Below are 19,886 nucleotides of genomic sequence, written 5' to 3' on the forward strand. Positions count from 1 at the left end.
AATATGTCTGCTCTGTTCACTGTGGTTACCTATATCTGCCAGCATTTTTACTAAAAAATACTTAAAGAGGTCAGAACAGCCGGTGTACTGAACCCTTGTTTTATAGATTTGTCTTATGGCTAATCCTGCTTGATACAAAATGTTTGTGTCAATTTCTGAGGTTTTTGTTTATTTGTTTTTAGGTGTGGGATATTGTTACTGGAAGAATAGAAAAAGACTTTGTCTGTCACCAGGCTACAGTGCTTTCTTGTGATATTTCTTCTGATGCTACCAAGTTTTCGTCGACCTCTGCTGATAAGACTGCAAAGGTAGGGCGTGGGGTCCAGCGTTTGTGGGCAACACTTTAGCACTGGTTCTGTGGGAGGAGTCCAGGATGGCCTAGGCTGCAGGGCCTCGTGGGCTACCCTGTGCTAGGAACGCTGAACCTAGGTGCCATGTCCCCATTTCACAGATACAGAAAGGTGACCACAGTTTCCTAGGTCACAAGGAGGTGCCGAGGTGCCATGTCCCCATTTCACAGATACAGAAAGGTGACCACAGTTTCCTAGGTCACAAGGAACTAGTAAAGAGCGGGACTGGGCTACACGCTCATGTCTGCCTCGCTGTTTGCCAGATCTGCCAGGTTGTTAACTGACCTGTGTTCTGCCATCCGGGTCTGAAGGTAGCTGTGAGCTGGCATTTGGCTTCGGTTTAACCTGAGTAATTAAAGGGATGCTCAGCCCAGTGAACACAGCTGCGGCTCAGCAGGTGGAAGAGCACAGTCCGGGCATGGGGCCTCCCTGGGGCTGCGGCTGCGCCAAGCTTGAGACAAGTTCACAGCCGAGAGTCACGGAACCCACAGTCTCCATTGCCTTCCAGATTTGGAGTTTCGAGCTCGCGTCCCCCCTTCATGAATTGAGGGGCCACAGTGGCTGCGTGCGCTGCTCCACCTTCTCCGAGGATGGGTCGCTGCTGGCCACTGGAGATGACAACGGAGAAGTCCGGGTAGAGTGTCGCTAATCAGAAGGCCAGCCCCGGTCACCCCGCGGGGGAGCTTTGTGGGTGGGATGGCGAAGCAGGGGACTCGTGACCTGTGGTTGGGGTGAGGGCGGCTGTGCCTTGTTTCTTGCACACCGTGAGACACAGCTGCCTCCACTGCAGGAAGGGCTCATTTGGGCATCAGAGCCGGCACTCCCTCCATATCCGAGGAGGCAGATGCCCTACCTGTTTGCAGTTGGTTCTCTGCTCGTAGTTTGAGGAATGATTCGTCCTAATTTTTGAACTCAAATCAGAAGTTGTTTTTAGTGGCAGAATTTGAAGAAAGTCGTTTTGTAAATCATTGTCTGAGTTACAAGTAAATTGCAAATTCTGCTGTTTTCCTGCTTACAGAAAGGATCTCTTAGCACTCGCAGCGCAGTCTGCTGGCGCCTCCGTGGACTGTCTGCCTAGGTGGATAATCGGGCAGCTCGGAGGGCCCTCAGTGAGGGCGACTGCACAGCAGGCCGGTTCTCATCCCCCTCCCTGCAGTGCTTAAGGTGCACATACAGCAGCTCTGGTGTTTAGAAAACCCTCTTTCCAGAAGGTGTGGTGTTCCCTGCCCTTCCGTGGGAATACTTTATGGAAAGTATGCCATGCTGAGAGAGGAGGAGTCACAGAGAAGCCCTTAGTCAGCTGCTGGTGTCACAGCAGTTGCACAAATACAGGAGAAACCTGAGCTTTGAGATGACTGCTTTGGCGGCCAATTTAAATGAGGAGGGTTCCCCGCTTCTTGCTTTATTTCTTTGACAGATTTAAAGCTCCAAGAGTAGATATATAATGCGGACAACAGGAGAGTATGGGTTTTGTGGGAGTAGGGCGTAGTCGGAACGGCTGTCCAGGAAGAGTAAGCTTCTCTGGCTTGAGGAGTGACCTGATCCGATCGCAGAAGTGCCACCTAGGCTGGAGCGGCAGGGCTGCTGTGACAGTCTTCACTTTGCCCCAGGTTCTCATCTTTCCGTGAAAAGCCCCTTTACCTGTTACCAGACAGGGTTTCACTTGTCAGAAACCGTTACAGGAAAAAAACCTCTCAAAACTTTTCCTTGATGGATCTTTTTTTAAAGAAAATATTTTCTGTTTGATTGGCCTGTCAGAAAGCTGTGGGTTTTGTGTATGTGTATGCTACATCTAATTGCCTTACTGAATTTCTCTCTGGGTTTTCTCATTTGTTTCTCTTGGATTTTTAGGGAGACATTGCAAACGATGGCTTTAATTATTTCCTTTGCTGTGTATGCCTCTATTTCTTACTCTTTTGTGCATTTCACTGCTTTTATATTGTCACAGGAGTAAAAGAACGTATTAGCATCTGTAAATGACTGGATCAAGAGTCTAGTTGAACTAAAATAATAGTTGAATATATATTTAGAACCTTAGAAGACTTTCATCCTTTAGACGTTTAGATTACGTTTGTCAACATTTCTGTGTTAGCTCTTGGGCTGACTGCTTTGTCATTTTATCTTGTTTCACTTTGAGGTAGTTTATGTGGCCTCTTGTTTTTCCTTGCTCTTCTTCCCTTCATTCCTTTTTCCTCCTTCTCTGTGCTGGGGATTGAACTCTGGACCTTACACATGCTAAGCTCACACCCTAAGCCCACTTTTAATTAATTAAAGTGGTGGAATCAGTAATCTAATCAGTCACTTTAATTTTTTTTTTTAAGATTTTTGTTTTGTCTTGAGACAGGGTTGTACTATGGAAATTAGTCTGTCCTTGAACTATTATGTAGCTCGTGGCAGTCCTCCTGCCTCAGCCTCCTGAGTGCTGGGTTGCAGGCATGCTCTAGTGTTTTTTTCAAAGCATCATTTCCACGTGAATCCCAGACAATGCATATGTGTGCTTTAAAATTAGAGAAGCTTCTTAGTAACTGTGTTAATGGATTCCGTACCGTTTTGCACAGATATGGAGCGCCTCAAAGGGGGAGCTACTTCACTTGTGTGCTCCGAGTTCAGTAGAGGACGGAGCTGCTACCCACGGAGGCTGGGTGACTGACCTCCGCTTCTCCCCGGACAGCTCCGCGCTCGTCTCTGCTGGAGGGCATCTTAAGGTGAGGGCTCGCAAGGCCTGGAAAGCAAACGGTAGCTTTGGTGCTTTTCCGCGCGATGTTCCCGCCTTCTCAGCCCGGCTTCCTCCAGCCCAGCACAGTGGAGGCGCTCGTGCTGCTTTTCCTGTTTTGCAGAGGTGAGGCCTTTGGGGCTCAGGTCTTCTCAGGAATATTCTCGGTCCACTGTGTTCCTGCCCCTCCATGCCACCTAGATGACCACCAGCATTCGGGGCGTTCAACTGATTTTCCATGTCTCTCGTTAAATATTGTGGTTGAAATTCATCTACAAATATATATATTTGTAAAATTTCCTTTCTTCAGTAAGAATGGCAGCAATGTATTGTTTTATAGTGTGTAACATACTTCCACTTGCTAAGGTTTTGAAGCTTAAATTTTACTCTCTCTGGGTTACAAGTGAACAAACTGATTTTCATGGAGGTTGTGACTATAATAGCATCATTAGTAAGTGGAGGTGGCGACTCACGGGTCCCGAGGCCTCCGCCTCAGTCTTCCCTGGCAAGTCGGCTCCTGCCGACCTAACTGGTCCTATACCTGTGGAGGCCAAGGCGGGTTCTGTGGGCAGCATGGTATCTGGATGGCCATCAGTACCGTGTGCAGAGCCCATGTGCTGGGACAGCTCCGTGGGGCACCGTGTCTCCAGCTTGTTCCGGCCCATGGGGAGCAGACAGCAAATGCAGCCGCTGAAGCATGGGGGATCTGCAGCGATTCATAGGCAGGACAGGGAGGAGAGGGGGAAGGAGAAGTGAGGGGGGAGGAGAGAAAGGGGAGCGGAGGGGAGAGACCTGCCTGCCCTTGGGAGTCAGCAGGGCCTTCATGTGGAGAGGGGTTCCGCAGGGAGTCCTGAAGAGCTGTTCACTGGCAGAAGAGGCATGTTACCCTGACCACCGGGACGTTCCACCTGCGGTATTGTTTGAGTTTGACCCCACGGGTTCTCTGGTAACACACTCTCACAGACAACAGGGAGGTGAGATGATTAATTGACCACAGTACAGATTTTCAGAATACTTGAGTGAAGTGTTTGGTTATAGGGACCCACATAATTATAACTCCACTCAACACAGAACTCTAGCTTATGAAAACGGTGAGTTGGGGGAATTTTCAGCTTTATGAGAGGATGTATGTTATGACTCTTACATTTTACATTGGAAATAAGAGTCTGTTAATGTCACACACCTGCATGACGAAGTTGTTAAGGGTCCTGAGCCGTGCCCAGAGGAGAGACTGTGCTGCCTTGTGTTGGGCGCTGATGGTCCCCGGCTGTATCAGCTACCGAAAAACACAACTGCTCAGCTTTGACTCCAGGCTGCTGCGAGACACCACCTCACTTGATTCCCTTGGTCCCTAGGTACAGTCACGTAATCACGAGTCTGCCTTTTAGGATGTTACAAAGATCAGTGGCCAGATTTGCAGCTCCAGGAAGCTTGGAGTGAAGTGTCCATGGCGCAGACCTTCATGCTGTGGCGGTTACGTCTTCAGCTGAGAGAAGGGCCAGCCTGTGTCTACTTAGTCGGGATATTTAAGTGACGATCAGGCTGCTTTAGCCTTCTGGTTTGATTACCATCGTGGTTCAACTAATTATGTTACTGCACAGCCCGCACCCACCCAGAATGTTAATGAGACGATCCAAAAGCGCAGAGCAAATTAACAGTAAAAGGAACAGCTGCTGCAGTGGCCAAGGAATTGGGCTTTTGGAGTCTTTACTTTAGAAGTCAGGATGTGTTGCCTGTAAGATAAGTAGGTATCAATTAGCTAAAAAGTTACTAACTTTCAAACTTATTCCTACTAAGTGTAAAGTAATGCAACGTAGCTTTTGTGTGAGTTGCCACGGAGCACCTACTGTTAGATTGACCAGGAGTTCACAGTGATTCTTACACCGAAGGCAAAAGCTGACTTGAGAAGTGGTGAGGTAAGGAGAGGCATGATGTGCTGGCTGCAGTGCCTGGGTTCAGAGATGGCTTTGCCATTCCTCAGCTCTGTGACCTTGCACAAGATTTCTTCGCCTGTGCCTCACTTTTCTCATCTGTAAAATGGGGTAATGAGACTAGCTCATTACAGAGGTTTCCGGTAAACCCCTGAGCCCCATACCTGCACGGCTTGCTCCAGGCAGCCTCCTGCACCAGAGATGGGTACAGCGTTGGACGTGCTGGGAGGACACAGACTGTGTCAACATTCCCTTCCCTTCCTTGCAGTGTGGGCTCGGAGGAGACCTTACAGCCTAAGCTTGCGGCCTGCAGCCCTGCACATCTCCATATTAGCTGTTATTACACAGCTTGTTTTATTTACAGTCCCCAAGCCAGTGGCTGGTGTGTGCGGGGCACAGGCAGAGAAGTCTTAGTTACAGTAGGGAGGGAAGCAGAGCCTCTGGCCTAGGAAGCCAGAAACTGTTCTATGTCCAGCTCCAGGGTTCCGTTTCTCCTCTTGGATCCCCGGTTTCCTGATCCGTGCGTGCGCTGGGTGTTTGGGCCTGGAGACGACAGGGCAGAGCAGTCTCACTGGGCACCAGTGCATCTTCTGCGGTGGGTGTGTCCGTCCACGCTGGGTGACATTGGTGTTTTCCAGAGCAGAGGAGATAGTTGTGTGAAGCCTCAGGCTGTTGCGGACCGCTTCCCTGAGCTTTGCTGAGCCTCTGGGGACTCCTCCGACTGGTTACCATGACCAAGTGCCAGCCTAGAAAAGGGTCCTGGGCGCTCGGGTTGCTTCGGACCAAAATAAAGGTGCCCTTTAGAGCAGCCTGGGCGTGGTTGGAGCCTGCTGTGTCTGCGGAGTGGGGGCGGGCGCTGATGGGCAGGGGCCTGGCTGAGGTGCGTCCAGGGTGGTGTGGCCCCTGACTCAAGGAGTTGTCACTTTCTCTCAACAGTGGTGGGATGTCACTACCGGCGAGTCTGCCCAGACCTTCTACACGAATGGAACCAACCTTAAGAAAATACACGTGTCCCCCGACTTCAAAACCTACGTGACTGTCGACAATCTCGGTATTTTATATATTTTACAGATTTTAGAGTGAAGCGGTTAAGCATGACTGTACATTTTAAAGTTGGAAAAAAATTCTGATGAAATTCTTAGCAACTTTTTGTAAAGCTGTGAATTGTTTTGCAATGTTGTATGCATTACAAAAGCGTTTGTGATGGATGAATGACAATAATGTAGCTTTTCCCCAAATGAACGCCTTTAATCTTATTTTTCATAACCATCATTCTTAATGATTTGTCCTTAAGATGCAGATGAAAATGTAAATACGCGTCTTGTTATACTGTTGTAAGATGCTCTCGGTGTGTTCAGCTGCTGGGCATAATTAACGAGGCTGATGTGACTGCAGCAGTCAGCACACAGGCTGTGCTCTGCGCGGCCTCCAAGTACAGCCCTGAGCTCGTCTGCACTCTGCTTTAACACTGTTGTGTCGCGTGCAGTCTGCAGCGTTTCCTTCACTAAGGGAACAAGCGAGTGCCTGTGAGGTTCCATGGTCTGCCCTTTCTCGGCGCCACTGGGGTTAGGCCACTGAGGCCTTCCCTGGCCTCAGTATTTGGGCACCAGCCCTGCTCTGCCTTTTTACTTCTTACTTGTGTCATAATTCTCGCTTTTTTTTTTAAAAGCAGTTGCTGCTTGGTTAAATGTTAACAAATCAACAATTGGATACTTTTCTAAGAAATGTGAAATAGTCATGAGTTTCTTCTAATTCCATTTACTTTTAAGTAGATGGTATCGTCAGTGCGGTTCTCTCAGTGAATTAGTGAATATAAGAGAATCATCTGCGATTTTCTATGCAGCCCCAAAAGAGTCATTGTTGAGACTCCTGGAAGACGTCGGTTTTCACCTTCCAGCCGCCTGTCTTCCGCCTTCTCCTCTCACTGTCTACCCTGAACCACTGTCTTCTTGAGACAGGGCCTCCCTATGCAGTGCAGGCGGGCCTTGAGCTCACTTTGAGCCCAGGCTGGTCTCAAATTTGCAAGGATCCTCTAGCCTCAGCCTCCCGAGTGAGTGCGGGGATTACAGGCGTGAGCCAGCACGCCCGGCTGTCCTAATTCACTCCCGCCTCCCCCACCAGGGGAGAGAGCTCTCTGCGCAGCCAGGTTCTCGCTGTGTCGCCCAGCCTGGCCGTGACCTCCTGGGCCTGTGTGGTTCTCCTGCCCCCTCAGCCTCTGAGTAGCTGGGAATGATAGCTTCCCATGTGGCCAGAGCTGTTTTCTTATCTTCTGAGTAGGAAGCTTAAATCTAAACATTTTCTCTGAAATAACATTATAAGGACAATGGAGATAATAGATGTGGCATAATATAGTTTAAAAAATCAAATTTTAAAGATTTTTGTTCCTGCAACAGGAACTAGTAAATCCAATGAATATTAGCACTAATAGTGGACGCCCATTGTCCCCATTTCTCTTGTCGGTGTGGGTCAGAGCAGGCAGTGTTGGTAGGGAAGAGCCCCTCGGCAAGTTTTCAGCTGAGTCTTCCCAGGACGCATCGCCCAGAACTGTGACTGCAGTGAGGAAAGTCGATCCCATTGTCAAGGTATCTTGCTTGTTTGTGATATGTTAAAGGACTGGTTTACAAGCCTATGTGATTTAAACAAATGTAGTAAGTGGAACCTTAATTTTATAAAATAAATTTTATGTTTTCCCTAGAATATTCAAATTACAACTTGATTTTCATATATTTTGGATTGTGTTGCCTAGAATATAAAATAGTTTTAGAATTAAAAGCCACATGACTGTTGAATATAACGACAAACGTTAGCTTTTATAAAGTCTCGATTAGTCTTTGTCTTAAACAGAATTAAAAGGAGAAATGGGAAGAAAGGTGAGGCAGATGAGGGAGGGCGGCCTTCACGCAGCCACGGAGCTGTCAGGAGGGTTTTGTTTGCAGGTAGCAAATGAGCATTATTAAGCGTTTTCCCTGGTTTTTTACATTGGACTTTGTATGTGTCAACATGCTTTTACATTGTGTCTTGTATGTGTTGAAAACTGTTTTGTACTTGTCACTTTCATGATTTTTTTTGCCTAGAAATACATTTTACAATGTGAATTTTAAAAAGTTTATAAAAATAAAATTCCTGAAAGTTTTTGAGAAACATTTTTGGGTTATTTCATCTTCTTGCTCTGATTCGTATCTGTGGGTTGGAAGCCCGAAGCCCAGCCCTGGCCCGGCCCCTCTGCCCGCGCTGCCTGGTCTGGTGTGAACCTAACTTTCCAGGCCACTGGCACGGGCAGAATCCTGGGAAAAGAAGGACTTCGTGTACTCACTTTCTCTTATTCTCTCAGTAAATAACAAGGTCTCTGTAGACCTGGCACTGTGCGGCAGGAGGGCCATCGAGTTGGCACAGCGGAGTCCTCCTTTACTGCAAGGCGGGACCGGCAGCCGGCGGAGCATCAGGAAGACCCGCGGTGCACAGGTGGTGTAGGGCAGGAGGGGCTGCAGCTGCAGACGGGGTGGGGACGGTGGTGTGAGGGCGCAGCCTGCAGAGGCCCGGGGTGCAGTGCACCCCTGGGGACCGGTCCACTGGACGGGCGGGCGGAGAGGAGCTGGGGTGGACCGGGCGCAGCCTCCCACACTACTGTGTGGACTTGGCACTGACCCTGAGGTGGCACAGGCTGGGGCTGAGTGGCAGAGGGGGCTGAGTGCCCTCCTGGCGGGGAACCTCCGCTTGGGGCAGGCAAGGGTGGACACAGGGAGCCCTCGAGGTGCTGTCCCAGGGATCCGGGCAGGGGACGCCTAGGGTGGATTCTGGGTGCGCTCTGTGGGTGACCTAGCAGGACTGCTGTTGACTGAAGTGGCCATGAGGGAGACCTTTTGGTGGGTGGCTCGGAGGTGTCCGCAGAGACCCATGCTAAAGGGTGGCCGGCAGCCGAGTGCGGCCCAGGGGAGGGAGGGAAGTTCTGCAGGCAGAGTCTGGTGGGGGCCGGGGCAGTGGGATCGCGCCCGTTAGGAGGCGCAGGACCCTGGCCGACCCCCCACCTTTCGTGTCTTGACTGCCACGAGGTGGTGGCTGGAGGCGGCCTCCCCTGCCCCGCAGTGACAGTGCCGAGGGGGTGTGGGCCCAGACCTCGAAACTGCAGCCACGGAAAGCCCAGGCTTCTCCTTAGGGTGACCGAGTGCTCACTGACCCGACACAAGGTGAGCACAGTGCCAGGCTCTGGCCTGAGCATCCCGCCCTCGGCTGCGGTGGTGCAGCAAGGCTGAGCTGCCCGACAGACATCAGCGTGGGGTGTCGGGTGGGTGCAGGGGAAGAGGCCTGGGGGCCGTGGGGAAACTGCGCTGGGAGAGAAATCTGAGTTTGGGGAGTCAGTGAATGGAAGGCACTTAGGGGACCACAGCGGAGACGTGGGTCTAGAGCAGAGGCAGGGGTGTGGGCTGAGCCCCAGCCGGGTGCAGCCGACATCCCCGGAGGCGAGCTAAGGAGACCCGTGGGGGCGTCCTGACATCCTTGGCAGATTCCATTTGCTTGACTACCTGCCTGTGTCCTCCGGGTCGTGAGCCTCCTGGAACAGTGCCGGGCACTTCTTTAAGCAGCACACAAAGTGGTTTAGTTTGGGGGTGGAGTGAGGGCAGGGTTCATAATTCAAGATACCCGCAGCTGCCCCACCTGTGGGATGAACCTCTGCCGCACAGTGCTGACCTCACTGCTTGCACCTGGAAAGTGCTCAGGGACATTCGATGGTACTATTTTGGTTCCATCGTCAGCAGTTCCCCAGGTGCCATCCCTGCCACTGTTCGTGCCCTTCTGTATGATCTACAATCTTGCTGCAGTTCTCTGTTTAAACTTTTTTTTTTGAGACAGTTTCACTATGCAGGTGAGGCTGACTTTGAGCTCATGTTGTAGTAGCCCAGCTCAACTCACAACCATCCTCCTGCTTAACCTCCCAAGTGCTGAGATAACAGGTGTGCACCACCAAGCCTGACTCTGTTTAAACTTTATATTTCAGCTCCTCTGTAAAACGCCGGGCCTGCCGTGTGCTGGCTAATTTCTGGGGCTTTCCATGTGCTGGTCTGTCTTCTGTATTCTCCCTCTGCCACCGTGTCCATTTCCAGCTTCTCACCTTTCACGTGTTCTTCCAGATGACCTGTGTCATGGTTTATGTCTGTGGCCCCCAGGCCACATGAGTTTACATTGTGCATTTGTGATGGTTCATTGTTTAGTGCTTGGATTGATGGTGTCAGTGCTCCACCCACAAAGGGGTGGAGCCAGGATGTGATGTAATGGCAGGAAGAAGGTGTGTCTTGCTCTTTGCTAGTTCCTGCTTGGTGTTAGCTGCCGCCATGAACTGCGGCCCAGCCATGCCCGCCTGCCTGGGAGCCAACTGAGTGTGGACTGAAACCTCCAAAAACTGTAAGAAATAAACCTTTCCTTTCCCAACTTGGGCATCAGGTATTTTGTCTCAGCGACGAGGAGTAAAAAGTAACTAAGACAACCTGCAAGGGCTGAAGTTCTGCCCTGCCCTCTGGAAACACCCACTTCTCTCCCTCCTGGCCTCTGTGGTTCTGCCTTGGAATTACTTGGTTACCTCCCCAGCTGATCATTGTCTCTTTGAAAGCCAGCATGTCTGTGTTTTCTCAACAAAGGTGTCGCCAGACCGTCAAAGGAAGTTGTAGCCATTCGCCAGCGTTTCCTTTATCTTCCTGTTTTACTTGGGCATTGTACTGTGAAACATGAGCGGAAGGTAAAACTTTTCTTGGGTAAAAGTGGTTGGCTACCAAATTACAGGAAATGAATGCACTTCCCTGGAGCATCTAAGTCGGCACGCTCGGCTGTCTGTCATCTGCAAATGTTTGCTATTACAATTTACCTACCGACCTTTAGAGGGGGAGAAGATGGTTCTGTAATAATTCTTGGTCTCTGAAGATTATCGCTGGAGTAGACTCTTTGCTCACAGGTCCTCCCTTAGGCCTGCTGCAGTTGGTGATGGGGTTCACCATAGAATTGCTGTGTGTTCTCAGGAAGGGCCTGCAGAACTGGGTCAAAGTGGACTCACTCACCCGAGACCTGCCCTTTGGAGACAGCAGGAGATGCTTCAGCCCAGTGGGTGCTGCCTGCCTACACCAGTGCTCCCCATCCTCATTTTATCTTCCCAGGAGTTGAGTAAATTTGCAGACAGGCCTCCCCAGTTTTTGGAGGATGAATTTCAGGTGACCAGTGGCAAAGCTGGGGCTGAAATCTACAGGTTTTTTTTTTTTTTTTTTTTTTTTGGTCTTTTTCTTTTTAATCGGTACAGGGGATCGAACTCACGACTGCCTGCTTGCAAGGCAGGCGCTTATGCCGCTGAGCTAAATCCCCAGCCCGAAATCTACAGCTTTTAAGAAATGTATTTATTTTTTATTTGAAAGGTCCAGACAGCTGGGCTGTACGCGGAGGGTCAGAACTGAGGGTGGAGAACTTTGGAATTTCATGGTGAATGGAGCCCCAGTCTAGAGGTCACAAGGCTTGGGTTTCAGCAGCTGGGGGCACTGTCCCCAGCTTAGGACGTTGGAGATGTTCTTATTTCGGATTCACCCTTATTTAGCCCTGACTCCAAACCCTTCACTGTGGTGTGGACCGGGAGGATCTGCCTCCTCCTCCGCTTCCCGTGTACTGTGCCGTGAGCTGTTCCCTGCAGGCCCCTTTGTCGGGCCGTCCTGCCTTGCAGCCTGCAGACTGTGTGCTGACAGCTCTATACGGTGCCAGCCAAGATGAAACCCTCCTCCTCAGCATGTGGGTGTCGGATGTTGTGTCTCAGTGATAAGAAACTAACAGACACGCATGATTCTAAGTGATGATATTGAGCTGTTAGAACCTCGGGAAGGCGCCTGGCTCTGAAGCAGGAGGTTTCCACACAGTGTTGCAGGGGCCATACCTAGCCCCCAGGGGAGTGCTATTTGGCCTGCATTTGTTTCTTAAACCCTGAATTTCCTGGCAGCATATCAGAGCCCAGTGGTGCCACATAGGAACCCAGACTTCTCAGACAGTCTGCCGGCCCAGGGCTTCCTTGCTGCCTGGCAGTGCTGAGCTGGATCTGATTGGCCACGGCTGGGTCACCTCCGCCCCAGCCACACAGGTGAGCCGCGGGGTTCTGAAGGCATCTGAGTCTGTGGCCTCCCTGTAGCCCACAGAGCCTGACCCCAGAAGTGGCCTGTGGAATGGGATTCCGGAAGCCCGGCCACCTTTCTTCCTTCCCACTCTTCCTGACTTGACACTTGACTCGCTAGAACTATTTTCTTTCAAAAATCTGAGCAGGCAGTTTTGTGCATTGGAGATGAGTCACCCTCTCAAATGTCAGAAACCAGCCGAGAGTGGCCCTTTCGGGGCTGGTGGCACGTCCCTCCCTGTGTGCTTGCAGCTTCCGCAGGACAGCGCAGGCTGCATCCTCAGGGAGTGGTGGTACTATTACTTGGGGTACTGAGTGCGAGTCATTCTGAATGGCTTTGACCGCATGTGGCGAGCTGACTTGGGCTGTCAGAGCTGACACTGTCTTGGTGTCTCACCAGGTGCAAACCGTGGGGCTCCGGACCTGCACGTAGCTCCCAGGTGCCACGCCTGGGCTCCTGTGCGGCCAGAACCTTATGAAACCCCAGATGAAACCTCAGCACTGCAGCTGCTGCCTTCAGCTGTAGGATCGGAGAACTCGGGGACTCCCACGGGAGCTGAGAAATGGGGTCTGCCTCAGCCTGTGCCTCCCTCACTGGCTGTTACATGCAGCATAGTGTACTGAGCCCAGGGCCGTCACACTAAGCTCTGTCTTTAGCCCCTCTCCCCCACTTTTAAAATTCTTTTTGAGAGAAGATCTTGCTAAGTCGTTAGAGCCAGGCTGGTCCTGCCTCAGCCTCCCAGAGCGCTGAGATGACAGGCATGTGCCACGATGCTTGGTAGCTTTTTACAAATGCAGGTCATCAAGACTTGGGAGAGAAAAGCAGAAATGGTTTTGATAATGAATAATTTGTAGTTGTGACTCACCGTGAGCCACAGCTACAAATGTAGCTGTGAGTGCCATACATTGGATCTGAAGGAGCCTCTCTGCCGAAATGACTCGGAGGAAAGCAGCTCCCTGCCCGAGCAGTGGGGCAGGTGCCAGGAAAAGTTATCTGGCACTGGAGTGGCCCGGGAGCACAACAAGGTCTTAGGGTTGAACAAGCATGGAAGGAAGTCCAGCTCCTGGGTGCTGGTGGAGTAACACGTGGACAGCAGGGGTCTGACCCAGCTCACCTGCAGCTCAGCCTCAGGGCCTTCGGGGCTGTGGGGTGCCAGGAGGCACAGACAGTGGAAGGGGATGTGAGATGAGGAGGATGGGGTGCTGTGCTGGCCCGTGGTGGGTTTGTGCTATTAAAAAATGGGTTAATAGGGCCGGGGAGGTAGCTCAGCAGCATAAGCATCTGTCTGGCAAGCGCAAGATCCTGAGTTCAATTCCCTATACCAAAAAAAAAAAAAAAAAAAAAAGAAGAAGAAAAAGAAAAAAAGTCTTAGTAAGTAATAGATTGTTTTTAGATAGGAATACATGCATGCACACATCCATGCGCATAAGTGGAGAGAGGGAAAAATATTAAGCCAGGTTCCGAAGCACAGGGCTGTAATATCAGCTACTCTGGAGGCTGAGGCAGGAAGATGGAAAGTTTAAGTTCAGCCTGGGCAATTCATGGAGACCCTGTCTCAAAATTAACAAGTAAAACAGGGCCGAGGATGTAGTACAGTGATGAGTGCATCTGCACTGGGGGAGAAAAACAAAAACCAAACCAAAACCCTTTAAAATGGAATGCCCTTTTTTTTAAAAAGGCTTTATTCCACATAGATTTCTGAACATGGTCATTACATGTTCTCTGGAAGATAGACCACCTACCAAATTTTCATGTTTTTGTAGAAACAGAAGCAATGTTACTCGGAGTCCAAGTATGACTTTTATTGATTTCTGGGAACCTGGCCACGCGGGCTCCGTCTCTTGCTCCATCTTACACAGACATTAGAGTTTGAGATCTGGCCTTGAGAAAAATCACTTCTATGACTTATTAATGAACTGACTAGGCAGAATTTTCATAGGCTTTATTCACCCCAATTTATCATAGAACACAAATTTAAAAGAAAAGAGAAGGGAGTAATTGAACTATTTTTTTTATTTCGGTAAATTCTAACCCTTTTTCGAATCATCGTGGCATCGGAGGAGCCCTGGCTTCTACTCCGTGGTGGCTGCAGTTACCGCGGTGTCAGGGCTCCCCTTGGTCGGGCCCTGGGCTGGCACTTCCGCTTCCCAGGTCTGTGAGGCTTCCTCCCTGAGGGTCACTGCAGCTGGCCACGGGCCCCACCCTGGGGGACAGCTCCACCCCAAGCCTTTCTCATCCCTGCTGGGACTATCAGCAGCCCAGGGATCAGGGATCGTCCACCCACCCGCAGGGTTTCATTCCCCAGGTGTAAACAGGGAAACCTTAGGCCACCCCAGGTGGCCTGTGGCAGGTAGTTGTGCAAAGCATTTGCTGGGCAGAGATAATGGCTAAGAAGACCGAAGGAGTCTTGGAAATGAAGGTGGGACACGCCCAGTGCAGGCCCTGCATCCAAGCCCTCAGCCCAAAGCCTCCTTCTGGAGAGCTGCGCCCCACAGCACCCACCGCTGGCTTAGTTAGCTTTTGGGGTTCAAAGCCCTGGGCCTCTACACGTCAGGCAGGGAGCACCCCAAGATGGCTTTGGTGTGGGCTTCACAGGGTAGGAGATTGGGATTGGCAGTGGGAGAGCTCTGAAGGTCACAGGACATGGGCACAGATCTGAGCACCAACAAAAGTGTGGCCCTCACACAGCTGCTGTCACTGCCTGCCACCTGGCACGCTGGGTCTCACGAGGCTGAAGGAACTTGGAGCAGCGGGTGATGCCTCCCCAAACCCACACCCAGCGAGTGTGCTGTGCTGTGGCAGCGATCTGGGTGGGGCAGCCTGCTGGGCAGTGCCCTTTGATCTCTCAGCTGACTGTTAACGTTTAATATGACCGGAAGTCTGGCTTCACAGGGCACCGTTTAGCCCTCAGAGCGGCTGAACTTGGAAGCATTTTCTCGGAGATTTTGCCAGGGAAGCCTCCCTTCTGCTGTGCGGTGAGGCCCGGGCCTCGGGTGTGTCGGGTGGAGGGGAGGTGTGCACAGAGGGTGCCAGGCTCCGGCCACTGTGCAACTTCTGTTTTATTCTGTGTGCTTTTTTACATGATATAAATAATGACAAAAATTACAAAATTTATAACTGGAAGCCCAAGCTTATTTACACATATGCTTCTGTCTCAGCAAAGCTACGCTTTACCTGCCCCTATACAATTTCCTTTTGGTACCATATTTTAGTGTTATTTTACTCTCCATTTACTACATACATATCAACAGGGAATAGGCAAAATATATACAGAGAACTATTCAGTTCAAGTAATTTAATATTGTATTAAAATTCTTCAACACTGAACTAAAACCATATACATATGTCAGTTTGAAATAAAATGTAATTATTTTTCTTTAAAACTCACCAACTGATGAATATAACTGATAACCTCAAGTTAGGTTTAAAATAATATTGGTTAATAAAAAAAACAGTCAGACAATTCCACAATTTATCAATATCGCTATAATGAACTTCAAAATGATTCACAATATGATTGGTTAGAACAATATACATTAAAATGTTATTTTTTCTATAATGATATTGTTACTGTTTATATAATTTGATTCTACATAAATATACATTATGATATCATACAAATACTCCACAGAGACGTTAAAAAATTAAAATACCTTAAAGAAATGTAAGTAAATTTTATTTAATCAAATAGTAAGCAAACATTTTTTAATCTGTTTCAAGAAAAGTTTTATTACTTTGGAATTTCTTTTTTTTTTTTTTTGTATTTATTTTTTCTAGAAAAAATTTTTGCAATAGAGTTTTATTAACACCTTTCTCAAGCAAGGTTTCCATGACAGAAATCTTGATAGCAGAAGCCCTAGATTATTTCTTTTTCTGACTTGTTCTTTAAAACACTGAAGATTAAAAAACAAAACAAAATCTTTGCAGGTGCGGGGCTGCGTCCGCACGTTGTCAAGCCCTGCGCATCTAGACGCACTCGGGATCTGCCACACCTTTCCCGGTCCTCCTGGCAGTCGCGGTGGGAAGTTATTTGCAAGGCGACCACCAACATCCCTCACAACTAACCTAGCTTTCTTATCAATGCATTATAGCGAAACATCCTTTGAATAAAAATATTTAATACAAGACACAATTGTTTCCTGTGCATAATAAATTCTAGTTTTAAATCATTTTTAAAATTTTGAATCTGTCATGAGAGTTAAAGATTTTCTTCATCCGACATAGTTGATTATATATAAAATCCACAAATATAGAAATTGGGAAACAGGATTCCCTAGCAATCGTGGGGGTGGTGGCTGTCCTTTTGCGAAAGGAGACCGAGTGACAGTGATTTTGCAGATGCTTTCTGCGGGGCGGGAGTTAGTTTTGTTCTGATTTTACCTTCCACGCTGCTATCAGTGAAAACTAAACCCAAGATTTTTACACTTTTAGGCAGTATTAGCGATCCCCTTAACTTTTCTGTTTTGTTTTTTAAAAAAAGGTTATCACCCCCGACTAAAGCAAGGCCCGCAGGCGCCGGTCACTGGAGAGACCTCGGGAAGGGGGCGCGGGGAGGCCGGGTGGGGTCCCCGGGGCGCCCCCTCCACGGCTGCACTGCAAAGGCTGCAAAGTCTTGGTCGCGAGTTCCGGCGCTGTGGGGCGCAAGGAGCCTCCCGGAGCGGCCGCGGGCCGGGCCGGGCCACCGGGGACGGAGCAGCCCCCTTCCCGGCGGAAGGAAAGCCCGGCCCGGGCTGCCTGGCGAGCAAGGCACCGGAGGACGCGCGGGACGGTGACGATCAGAAAATCGTGGTTTCATACTTGGTATTAATGCCCCTCTTGGCTTCCTGCCCCGGCTCCACAATCCACGGCAGGTTGGCCAGAGTCTTTTGCTCAGACGGGTCGATCTGCTTTAAAACAGAAAGGCTGATGCCCGTTATCTGGCAGTGTGCGGGGTCGCGCGCGTGCCACCCAGCTGGGGACCGGCGTCCACCCATGGCGCGCCTGCTGGGCAGCGACCCTGCGAGGTCCCGGGAGCTGACCAGTGGGACGGCAAAGGGCAGAGGCACCGGGACCGTGCAGAGGACAGGGTCGCCCGCAGGAGGCGCTGAAGCCGGGTCGCTTCTGCTTACCACCCTGGCTGATGAACCGGCAGTCATCGCCTGCCCCGTGCGCCCCCCTGGGCCTGCTCTGGATCCCCGACACCTGCCTGCGCTCCTGGGGCCTCTGACCTCCTCCTGCCTGACCCTCAGTGTCGCTCAGGGCCTGGTGCCCAATGATTTCCTCTCCTAGAAGCTATGCCTATTTCCCTGCACAAAAGAGCACCCTGACTTTTCAGCTTGTGTCTCTTGGCCAGTGGCATCGTCCCCACCATGGGCTGCGGCCCCAAAAAGTGGCTTCTGTTTGTTCACCGCCAGCCCCTCCGCCTTGAGGACGCGGCACACAGCAGGCACGCAGCAAGAGCGTGCTGACAACCCCGAGGTAGGGCGCGGAGAGAGCCCAGGGCCCCGAGGAGGATGCAGCTGGCTGGGTGGCAGAGACGGGTCCCCAGGGTCCGCAAAGCAGGGCACGCGAGGGACAGCCCCCAGTGAGGCTGAGCCTTAGCTCCCCAAAAATCTATCTGTCCCTTGCTCAGGCACAGGCTAGCTATTCTGAGGGAGCTTCAGGTACGCGCAGGAGGTGACTGTCCCCCGTGGCGGTGGCTCTGCCTTGCCTGGCTCTGTTTCTGCCCTTCCCGGGCCACCTGCGCTGCTGGGTCAGGCAGGGTCCCTCAGAAGCCTCTCTCTCCCTCAATAAGCCGGGCAGCCTCCCGGGGACTGCAGATCTGCCTCCCGAGGTGCTGGGACTGGTCTCCATGGGGGCCGGGGAAGCACGTCCTGCACTGGGGTGGGCTGGGGTGGGGACAAACTGGAGGACCCGTAGGGAGCGCAGCGCTGCTGACCCGGTGGAGGTGCCTCGGGAGAGGCTGGGGGACCACGCAGGAGCCGCAGGGATGCAGCTATGTAAATGGCTCGGCCGGCTCACCCAGGAAGAGCCACGGTGGTCTAGGAAGCAAGCCCCGAACATCCCACGCGCGCCTGGACACGGAGCTGCTCGGCCACCATCCCCGCAGCCCGCCCTGGGCTCTCCCTTCGTCACCCACGTACTGACGGCTGGGCGGGCACTGCGGGGCTGGCCTGGGAGGCTGTGCGCAGTCCCCTGGCACACCGGACTTGTATTTTTGAGGAGGGAAATGGAGAATAGGCCGGTGCTGAGTTTAAAAACCCTCGATGAAGGCAAATGCTGTACAGTTACAAGAGGGCAACAGGGCTGAGTGTGGCCAGGGACAACTGGGGTCTGGAGCTTCTTCATGGACTGGGCCCGAGTGGCACAGGGGCCCGAGTGGCACAGGGACCCGAGTGACACAAGCCAGGGGGAGGAGCTGGAGGTGGGGGCCTTGGACCCAGTGGACGCTGTGTTCAAGGCAGGGAAGACCCCGGTGTGGAGGAGCAGTGGGGTGATAAGACAACAGGCTCGGGTTTCGGGGACCAACGAGGAGTCCCCTGGAGGTGTGCAGTGGGCTTCCCCTAGGGAGGTGATGGCAGCTCCGGCTACGAGAGTGACAAGGCCGAGGAGAGGAGCGGGCAGGTCAGAGACAGCCGGTGGAGTGATCGGGCTCTGGGGGTGAAGGGGGTGGGGGGCAGGCACAGAGAAGACTCGCATTCAGCTTCAGCCGTGGTGACAGCTGTGTCATCTACTGGGCCAGGACAGCAGAGACTGAAGCAGCTGTGGGGAAACTGAGTCGCGGTCTGGACATCCCAGCCTCAGCGGAAGCTGGGCATCTGGGCTGGGGAGGCAGTGCTGAGGTCGCAGGGCAGGAGGAGGAGGGCGGGGTGGGGTGGGGTGTGAGGGCTCCTGGAGGGCTGGGGGAGAAAACTCAGGGAGCAGAGCCGCCAGGGCCCGGGACGTCCCAGTGGCTGTGGAAGTCGCTGAAATGGGGACAGAGTGGGGCTCGGAGGAAGACGGTAAACAGGAGGACACTTGGTCACTCAGGGACAGTCCCCTGCCAAAGTGACCAGTGTCTCTTCTTCCTTCCTCAAGGAACGAGATGGGAGCTGCTGTGGGGAGGAGAGAGCTACAGACGGAGGCCTTGGGGTGAGAAGGCGATGCGTGCTGGGGTGCCAGCTGGGGCCAGCCAAGGCAGAGGCAGATGAGAGGCTTGCTGGGAGCCCGCCAGCTCACAGGGGTCGCTCCTAGCAGAGGAGGCCCCTTAGGAGTATGGGAACCTGGCAGGACAGATGTCTGCAGCGCTGTGGGGGGCAGGAAGAGGAGTCCTGGAGGAGGCAGGTGCTGAGGAGGAGGAGGGGAGGAGGGGCTGCACCTTCTGACAGTCATCTCGCCGCAGGAAGCCTCAGCTGCTGGGATGGCACCTGGGTTGTAGAGACACCCAGGCCCCGGGGACCTAGCAGCCCTCACCCGATGGTACTAGGGGTATTGTTACCACCAGCCTCACAACCTGAAGGCCAGGGGCTTTCCATGGGTGGAATGGCATCAGAGGTCTCAGGGGGCAGAGCCCCAGGCTTCCTGGGCTTCAGGTGAGATTCCAGTGCCCCTCCTGCCCTGAGGTTCCTGCAGGTGACAGACAAGTGGGGTTTTCGCTGGAACCTCTGGTTTTGAGGCGAGGCCCTCCCAGACTGCAGGGACCAGGCTGAGAGTGCCAGGTGGAAGCCAAGGGGAGGGGCGTGCACAGGGGGACCTGGGCCCTAAGTGGCACCTACGCCATGCAGGGCCTGAGTAGCAGACCCCC

The 19,886-nt window shown here is 51.9% G+C and overlaps 2 protein-coding genes across 38 annotated transcripts in view; one reads left to right on the plus strand and one right to left on the minus strand.

The window, feature by feature from the left end:
* Apaf1 (apoptotic peptidase activating factor 1) overlaps window positions 1-8,137 on the plus strand; it is a 71,636-nt gene extending 63,499 nt beyond the window's left edge. For 3 of the 4 annotated variants that reach the window (XM_013159364.3, XM_013159365.3, XM_063255415.1), the window contains exons 24-27: window positions 183-308; window positions 859-984; window positions 2,909-3,055; window positions 5,931-8,137. In XM_013159364.3, the coding sequence (XP_013014818.1) occupies window positions 183-308; window positions 859-984; window positions 2,909-3,055; window positions 5,931-6,077 (546 nt within the window). In that variant the 3' untranslated portion in view covers window positions 6,078-8,137. The remainder of the gene's footprint in view (window positions 1-182; window positions 309-858; window positions 985-2,908; window positions 3,056-5,930) is intronic. The other variant, XM_063255416.1, reaches the window with a different exon arrangement.
* A 7,028-nt stretch (window positions 8,138-15,165) lies between these two features.
* Window positions 15,166-19,886, minus strand: part of Anks1b (ankyrin repeat and sterile alpha motif domain containing 1B) — a 1,068,230-nt gene continuing 1,063,509 nt past the window's right edge. For 23 of the 34 annotated variants that reach the window (XM_063255396.1, XM_063255395.1, XM_063255391.1 and 20 more), the window contains one exon: window positions 15,166-17,010. In XM_063255396.1, the coding sequence (XP_063111466.1) occupies window positions 16,900-17,010 (111 nt within the window). In that variant the 3' untranslated portion in view covers window positions 15,166-16,899. Of the gene's footprint in view, window positions 17,027-19,595; window positions 19,709-19,886 lie in introns of all 34 variants that reach the window. The other 11 variants (XM_063255397.1, XM_023567585.2, XM_023567584.2 and 8 more) reach the window with 3 other exon arrangements.

The sequence above is a fragment of the Cavia porcellus genome, unplaced genomic scaffold, assembly GCF_034190915.1.
Source record: "Cavia porcellus strain 051 isolate PalLab524CR breed Dunkin Hartley unplaced genomic scaffold, mCavPor4.1 scaffold_8, whole genome shotgun sequence".
Taxonomy (NCBI): Eukaryota; Metazoa; Chordata; class Mammalia; order Rodentia; family Caviidae; genus Cavia; species Cavia porcellus.